We start from the raw sequence: 8,935 nt of genomic DNA, 5'->3' as shown, positions 1-8,935 counted from the left end.
TAAAAGATTATTATGGTAATAATAAATTATTTTCTAAAGATTTTAAAAACTTATTTCACAATGTTTGTTTACTGATCATCAAAGCATGGCTTTTAAGGCCAATTATTAAAATCATTATTTTTAGAAATTAAATTATTTTCAAAAATTAAGATATGAAAAACCAATCATCTAGAGTTAATCCTATAAAATACAATAATGAAAAAATTTGTCATCCACCATAAATTTAAACATTTAAAATATTTCAAATTTATCATAAAATTTATTTTAAAAAAAATCAAATTATAAAAAGAATAATAATTGAATTGGACTTTTTTGAACGTTTCCTTCTAAAATCAATTATTGTTTCCATAAGTCAAGTCTTTTATGGTATTTAAAATCATCCTATCATAATTTGAATTTTTATTTTCAGTTTTTAACATTAAAGATGAGATAAATTCCCAAATAAAAAAAATTATTCGTTTATTTTAGTAAAAGAGAAAAACTTGGGAAAGGAAAAACCAATCAAACGACCTGCTAATTCAAAAATAAAAGGAAAAGATTTTCTGATCCTAGATAACCGTCAGAATCTGACATAAGATAGTCGTCAGAATTTGACAAGATCTGAGAGATGGACGGTGGAGATGAATTCGGAGGAGTGGTGGACATCTTAATTTCCACACGTAAACGCTCTATTACGAGAAAGTAGGACAATTGTGGGAAACGGGATATAATTTTCCAAAATTGAGTCGAGAGAAATTATTTTCTTTCCAAAACCACTGGTAAGATTCTACCAGCGCTGTTATATATATCCACGCTAACGTTCTGTAACCTTTCACAACCTCGTTCGGATTTCTCTCTGGTTCAGTCATGGCTCTCGCCAAGATTTTAGCGGCTCTCTTGATGGCCATGGCTCTGTGTGAGGTTTCTATTGCGGCTACTGTCTACCACGTGGGTGATTCTACTGGCTGGACCATCGGGAAAGTTAATTACACCCTGTGGTCTCAGACTAAGGACTTCGTCGTAGGAGACACCATTAGTACGCATCTTCCTCTTCGTCTTCCTTTTTCTGGTTCCTGTTTAAATTTTGCATGTTGTTTTTTCGTTGCTTATTCTTCGGAATGTGGGATCAAAAGAGTTGGGTTTGGTTTAGTTTACTGTGTTTCTCACCGTATTATCTTCCTATTTTTTTTTTTCTATCAAGCCAAACAAACGCAATATTTTCCTGGAAACCCGGGAAAAAAAAAAAAACTTGGGACTTTAATAGCGTAATTATTTATTTATTTTTCGTTTTTACTAGTAACTGTTCCTGTTAGCGTGAGAAAGCCTCTGAATTATCAGTATAGTTTCTGTGCATTGATTCATCAAAAAACGCTTTGGGCCTTTCCATCTGGGTTTGGCGTTAGGGCTTGTTTTGGGGTGGCCTTAGGGCGTGAGTTGAAAAATTCCACTTCCAATCTGATGCGTATTACGGTATTGCCTTGTGATGGTTGGGAAGTGGAGAGTCCAGTTGCGCAAATGGTGCCGTTTTGAGATGGTTCGACGCGTAACATAATGGTCCAATGGCCAAGATTAAAGCAGTCATTGCATGTATGGAATTTTGTCTTGATAATTAATTTTTCTTTGACTTTGTGCTTGTGGAATGTGGGCTTACTCATATCAGACGAGTCATTGTTCTGAAAACTTAGGCTTAGATCCATGATATAGAATAGTCTCATTTGTTTCTGGGTACATTGTCCTCATTGAAAAGCCTGTATCCTGGGCCTCCCATTCGTACCATGTCGTCATCACTGATTTGTACCATGTTTGGCTGTTGGGAATCCACTTTCCCATTTAGGGGATGTTAGTACTTAGTACCAAAATGGGGATCAAAATGGTAAGCCCTTTACAGGATTCTAAAAAATATGCATAAAATGTACTTTTGTAGAATTTTGGTGCCAATTGGCTTTGATTTTACTACAAATGGGAACTAATATTCTTGTGTGCATTCAGTCTTTGAGTACAGCAATCAATATCATAATGTGCTGCAAGTGACTCACGACAATTTCAAGTCATGCAACGCAACAGCTCCGATCGCCACATACGCCACCGGCAACGATTCAATCACCATCTCAAAATATGGCCACTTCTACTACCTCTGTGGGATCCCAGGCCACTGCGAAGCAGGACAGAAGGTTGACATCAGGGTTCCACACCCTCCTGAAAGTCCAAGTCTCAGCCCCAGCCCCAGTCCCATCACCAGCCCCAGTCCCAGTCCCATCACCAGCCCCAGCCCCAGCCCCAGTCCCATCACCAGCCCCAGCCCCAGCCCCAGTCCCAGTCCCAGTCCCAAACCATGGCCAAGTAGTCCGTCTCCATCTCCATCTGCCTGGCCAACACCAAGTTCCCCACCACCATCATGGGGAAATCCACCTACCCAGGCACCATCTTGGGGGATTGCACCTGCCCCGGCTCCAAGCCCTGCTTCATCTCTCCATGTTTCCATGGGGCTGCTTGGCCCTTCCATGGCGGTTCTTGCATTTGTAGTCACTGCTTTTGCTTATTAAGGAGGTCGCCCTGGTTTAGTGTGTTAGCTTTCTGCTGGATATTTTTCTTTTGTTTTCTTAGTTTGGAGTTTTTACATATTGATGAGCTAGTTTACTTAACTATGTTTCAAGCCATTTAGAGCTTGTACATGAAATAGAGGCCATTTCTGCACATTTTCAATGGATGATGGGTGGATTGGATTTAGAATTAGTTCCAAATTTCATTTCAACACAAAACCTTCCATCTGTGTTTTTGTTGATCATGCATGGTGATGGGCTTTGCTGTACTTGGGCCAGGGTTTTGCCCAATGGACCTCTCGTCAAGCTCTTGGTTGAGTTGGGAAAGGATTGCTTCTCTTGCTTTTTGAAAGTAAAAAACAAATGATTTGTCCATGTGTCTTTGGCACATTGGAATTGTTTCTCTTGCTTTTTGAAAACAAAAGCAGTTGAACTCCATACCAGTAAACACCCACAAACCATATTGTAATTTGTCACAACTTCTTGACAGAGAAGATTCTGATCCACTTCTATAAATTCTGGAGCTTGGCCTGACCCAACTCACATGATTGTATTTCCATTTAGAATATGTTACTTCCAAATTTATTTAAGACTCTGTTTGGGTAGCATATAAAGATTAAAAAAAGAGCTAAATTGAAATCCAAATTAACCAACCAAGGAATACTAAATAACATTATAATTTGAATATATTACAAGTTACAATAATGGGATATGAAAGGATCGATCTACCTTCATCATAATCCCCATATGGGAAGAAACTCTGGGGGCATAAAGCCAAGTTCCCACTGGCACAAAAATATGATGCAGGCTACACTAAATTATTAGGTTGTAGGCTTGAAGCCTTATCTCTAACAGACATGCATATCCCTCATAGCAGATGGAAAGAGATTCACATACATCAACTGATCAGATGTGTCAGTCTATTATAGAGGACAATAATATCAAACATTTTGAACCAGTCGAGTACCATCAGACCAAAAGCCCACCATCCCATGCTACCACCAATGGCAAAGAATCAGACTTTTTCCTCCTTCTTCCTCCTCCTCTTCTTCTTCTTCTTTCCAAAGCTGTACAACAATATTCCCCCCAAACGTCAACTTGAGTAAAAATAATAAATTAAAAAAATATTATCCATTCTTCATTGTCATTCAGGTACAACTGTACAAGTACTCCAACAAATCAGTCGTCAATCGATTCCCTCAGCATTAAGGCTGAGGAAGGAGGGGGAAGAGGGAAAAGAGAGGAAGGATGGCAATTGGTATTAGTGAATTGTGCGTGTGTCAAAAAAATAAATTTAAATGCTACCTCGAGTATTATTTTGAAGTTATAATTAGGTTAATCAACGAGATTATTAAGTGGTACACGGGTTGAACAAAAAACAACTTATTTATTAAAGACGTTATACCTATAGACACAAATGTGACTTAAACTCGATTATATTTAATCTAAATTCATAAAAAACATGCTGGATTTAAATTATGTTAGTGAATTAATTTGAATTTTGCCGCCTTAGAAGGGAGGACCCTCCCACTGTTAAAAGCTATAAGATTATTCAGTATTGTCAGTGGGTGGATTGATGGGTTTATGTTAATAAAAAGCAAGCATGGTCTGTAAGATGTACAGTTCAATGCAGCAACATTTGGAGGAAGAATCCTGAAATGGGGTGTGTGAATCTTCCCCAATTATAAACTCCATTGTTTCTGGTTTTGTTACTAAATAAAGTGAAAAGGGGGTTGGTGTGAGTCATCCACATCAGTGAAATGGTCTTTTATCTCTTCACATTCTCGATTCCTTGAGTTGTCTTTTTTAGTAGGAGAATATTGAATTTAATTATTTATAAAAATTAATAATATTTATAATTAATCAATTTGTAAATTTAACTTGAAAACTACTTGTTAATGTATTTAAAAGAATGACTAAGGTGGTATTTCTATTCAGTTAAAAGTAACATGTTGACGATATTATCTCACATAACTAAACTGAACCTATAAATAACAAGTTCACTTTAATTATGTTGGATGATGTCAACAGGTTACTCTTAACGGAATAAAAAAAGTTAAATATTTTAACTTTTTTTCATTCAGCCAAAAAATAAATACCACCTAAGAGTTGTTTAGAAGTTATGAAAACCGATGAAGGACATTCAATATAAGAGAAGATGTCTCTTTCTTAACATGAATTAATGGGAAGGCCAAGTGATCCTTTTATCATGAATTAATGGGAAGGCCAAGTGATCCTTTTAAGGACAGACATGGGTAATGAAATTCTAGCCTATCTTAGCCAGCCAAGTTAGTGTTAATTAATGCCTAATTTAATGTCTCTTTCTAATGAAATGATGCTCTTCATTTTAGAATCCTATGATGCTTCAATCTTGGGTCTCCTTTTCTACTACAATTAAAGGAAAAATTTTCCTTAATTAAGAAAAAGTCAATGCATGCAATCCACTTTTATGCTTCTCCTAACTAACCCATAGATTTGGAGAGAAGGAGAGAGGGAGAGGGAGAGGGTATTGTGTTGGTCCATGAGCAATCTCCCACAATAGAAAGGTACATTCAATTTGACTATGGGAGTGTTGGATCATTTCTAGAGCATCAAAATATACACAAAAATGGAGAGCTCCCACTGCAAAGGCTGGCAAGACACCATTCTTTAATTGCAAAGAACTTTGCAGCATCAATGAATGAATGGATATCAAAGAGGCTCAAAAGGGAGAACAGTTAATTTTTCATCTAACAAGGTATCATATAAATACTTCCAATTAAAATAGCATCAACATTCAATGTGGGATGGATGCTTCCACTAAGGATTATATATATACATAATAAAAGAGAATTAAATATGACTTTTATTTATTTAATTTGTAAAGTAATATTTTTAATATTAAAATAAGGGTAATAAATGGAGCATGAATCATTCTCTGTGATAATTAAGGTTATATTTGATTTTTAGGAAAATTTGAAAAAAAATATATAAGGAAATAAAAAACGTAGGAAATTTTTTAAAATTGTTTTTCTTGTTTGATTGGGGATGTTTTTAAGAGATGAAAAATTAAATTATTAAAAAAATTATCTAAGGAAAGATCTTTTAACATTTTTGTTATTTTTTATCCTTATTTTTTATTTGGTTCGTGATAATTTTGAAGGAAAATATTAATAAAAATAAAAATAGAAGAAAATTAAAATTTGTTTTAAAGTTAATTATTTTTTATGTTTTCTCAAATTCATTTCACTTATTTTTAAAAATTTTATAAAAGGATTAAATAAAATATTAAAACTGATTTTGGTTAGTTTCTTTTTTCTTTTCTTTTTTCTTTTTTTCAAAATGGAAGATAAAATTTATTTTAAAAGTCAAGAAATTTGGAAAGATATTAAAAGATGATTTTTTTTTATAAAAAAAAACATATTAGTGTAAAAATTTTATTCCTCAAATTCCAAAAAATGGCAAAAATAAAAATGACAAAATCCTCAGACATCAGGAAAAGGTGTAAAAGAAAAAAGTTAAAAACACGGAAAAACAAAAGATTTGTTAGGAAGAGCGAAGCGACTAAAAAGCCGTTAATGGCGCTGCCCACAACCCGAGGAGAACACGCGCTGATGCACGTGCGTGGACAGCAGAAACACGTAGACTCTGGTGTTAAAAAAATATTTACAACACAAAAATTGCCACTATATAAATACACAGACACTCAAAGGCATCTTCACTCCTGCTTTAATCGCAACCTTGCAAAATTTGAGAGAGAGAGAGAGAGAGGGAGGGAGTGTGTCTGTTTAAGAGAGAGAAATTGAGAAATTTTCCGCCATTAATGCCTCTCAGCGAGAAAGTGTGATCGATAGCGTTGTGCACGGCTTCTATAACTGAGACTGATTTTTCTTTGCTGTCTCGTCTCTTTTTCTCGCTGTCCAAACAGAGGTGTTACGCGGCATGGAGCTGAGCAAGGTGACGCTGGAGATCTTCTCCAAACTTGAGCAGAAATGGCTGTCTCACTGCGAAGGTAGTAAAAAGACTAGAGTTCTCAGCATCGACGGCGGCGGAACCACCGCCGTTGTTGCCGCAGCCGCCTTGGTTCACCTTGAAGACCAGATCCAACTCAAGACTGGCGATTCGCACTCTCGCATTGTTGATTTCTTCGATGTCGTTGTTGGTACCGGAATCGGTGCTGTTTTTGCTGCAATGCTCACTGCGGATGACGGTTCTGGGCGGCCATTGTTTAGCGCTAAACAAGCTGTTAAATTTCTGACGGAGAAGCAGTGTGAGATGTTTAAGATCAAGCACGTTGGGGTCTTTCGCAGGCGCCGAAGGTTCTCCGGGAGGAGTATGGATAAGGTGTTGAAGGAGGCGTTGAGGAGAGAGGATGGGAAGGTTTTAACGTTGAAGGATACTTGTAAGCCTCTCCTTGTCCCTTGCTTTGATCTCAACAGCTCTGCACCGTTTGTTTTCTCACGAGCCGACGCGTCCGAATCCCCTAGCTTTGATTTCGAGCTCTGGAAGGTCTGCCGTGCCACGACGGCCACTCCGAGCATGTTCAAGCCGTTTTCGTTGACGTCGGTTGACGGAAAAACCTCTTGCTCTGCCGTCGACGGGGGTCTTGTCATGAATAATCCCACTGCCGCGGCAGTCACTCATGTCCTCCACAACAAGCGCGACTTCCCATCCGTTAACGGCGTAGAAGACCTGCTAGTTCTGTCGTTGGGTAACGGTTCGCTAACCGATCCGTCTCGCTGGCGACTCCGTCGTGACGGCGAGTGCTCGACGTCTACCGTTGTCGACATTGTTCTCGACGGAGTTTCGGAAACCGTAGACCAGATGCTAGGGAACGCCTTCTGCTGGAACCGTACCGACTACGTCAGAATTCAGGTATATTTTATTTCGAATCAAATCTGTGTTTGCTTCCTGAGAAAATGTAGGAAAATAAGGACAAAAAAAAAAGGAATAAAAGCTTTGAATTTCAGAAATACCATTCATTCTTTGCCACTCGTATCTGCTTAATACTCAGTCCAGTCTCTTCACAAAATGCAGTACAACAAATAGATCATATCAATGATTCAGGTCTCATTGTCTCGCTTTTTCTTTTTATTTCCATTTGTAATTCGGCTAGCTGTGACTAAAGGAAGGAGTTAAATTGCAGGCGAACGGTTTCGGCATACAGAAAGTGGAACCGAGAATGGCGGAGGAGGTGTTGAAGGAAAGAGGCGTGGAATCGTTGCCGTTTGGCGGGAAGCGGTTGTTGACGGAGACTAACGGACAGAGAATCGAAAGGTTTGTGCAACGGCTTGTTGCTTCGGGGAAGTCCAGTCTCCCACCGAGTCCGGTCAAGGAAGCCGCCGTTAGTCCTCTGGTTAACGGTCGTTAGCTTTTCATCTTCATTATTATCCCTTTTTTTTAGTTAACTCTCCTTTGTTATAACCAACCTTAGGTTTGCTTAACTGTCTGTATTTCCCAGTTAAATATCTAATAATGATGTGTTCATTCTCTCTCTTCCATTGAAACAAGAGATGTTGCCAAACAGTAAGACAGGCTGGACCCTTCTCATGAACCCAAATGCAATGGAACAGTTCAATATTTTCCATGACTAAATCTCATTAAATAAATGGTGAAAGAAACTACCGAAAAAAAAAAAAACCCCACTGAAACCAAAAGAAAATCCATCTTTTATCCTTAGTAACATTCACCTTTTCAGCTCTCATGAATTTTCCTCTTTCCTGTGGTAGGTTTGTTTGGTGGGCGAGAAAGAGTGGTACACTGTGTACTTCTTCCCCAGTGTTCGCATAGCATAGAGCCAGTGGTTCCTCATTTGCATTCAATATGGTCCCAAACTTGTTGCTTTCTGTCTTTCTCATTGTTTTTTATTTCCCTTTTATAATACATTTCTTTTCTCAAACTTTGGAACTACCCTACTTATTAGTTGGGTGGAATATACTTTCCCAACCCATTATCATCAAATTGATATAACGACATTGTGTGAGACAAAATTGTACAGCTTAAATAAATGTTTTCTTCTTTAACCCCAAATTAGGGGTCTTACCTGGCTATACCTTGGCCTACTCCTGCCGTGGGCATCATTTAAGAAAATAGAATCCAATGCAGTTTACAGCATCAATTTTTGGCTTAATGTTTGACAAATTGTGGATAATTTAGAATGTCTTTGTAAATTATTTTGAGAGAGTTAGGCCCGGGTGGCCATATTTTCAAAATCTTGTTTTAAAAAACTGATTTTAAGTTCAAGAACAAAAAAAAAATTTAATAAATTATTTTTAAAAATAATTTTTAACGTATCAAATATAGTTAGATTTAAAATTTATTCATTTAATGAATATTTTTTTAAAAAAATAAATAAATTTAAAAAAACATGTGTAATTTAAATGAAGATCATATTTAAAGATTTTTAGCATTGATGTTAAATAGTGAAAAGAGAAAAA

General features: G+C 37.0%; 2 protein-coding genes across 2 annotated transcripts; both read left to right on the top strand.

Moving 5' to 3' along the window:
* The first annotated feature begins 720 nt into the window (after nucleotides 1-720).
* LOC117919313 (blue copper protein-like) lies at nucleotides 721-2,658 on the top strand. Its single transcript, XM_034836475.1, has 2 exons — nucleotides 721-1,015; nucleotides 1,969-2,658. The coding sequence occupies exons 1-2, from the start codon at nucleotides 847-849 to the stop codon at nucleotides 2,520-2,522; spliced, it is 723 nt and encodes a 240-aa protein (XP_034692366.1). The 5' UTR covers nucleotides 721-846; the 3' UTR covers nucleotides 2,523-2,658.
* Nucleotides 2,659-6,241: 3,583 nt separating this feature from the next.
* LOC117917591 (probable inactive patatin-like protein 9) lies at nucleotides 6,242-8,085 on the top strand. The gene is made up of 2 exons (XM_034833915.1): nucleotides 6,242-7,373; nucleotides 7,645-8,085. Exons 1-2 carry the CDS (start codon nucleotides 6,441-6,443, stop codon nucleotides 7,867-7,869), a joined length of 1,158 nt encoding a protein of 385 aa, XP_034689806.1. The 5' UTR covers nucleotides 6,242-6,440; the 3' UTR covers nucleotides 7,870-8,085.
* The last annotated feature ends 850 nt before the right edge of the window (nucleotides 8,086-8,935 follow it).

Source organism: Vitis riparia, chromosome 7 (assembly GCF_004353265.1).
Source record: "Vitis riparia cultivar Riparia Gloire de Montpellier isolate 1030 chromosome 7, EGFV_Vit.rip_1.0, whole genome shotgun sequence".
NCBI classification, from domain to species: domain Eukaryota; kingdom Viridiplantae; phylum Streptophyta; class Magnoliopsida; order Vitales; family Vitaceae; genus Vitis; species Vitis riparia.
Note: the sequence above shows the minus strand (reverse complement) of the source record. Positions and strands in the feature narration are given on the sequence as shown.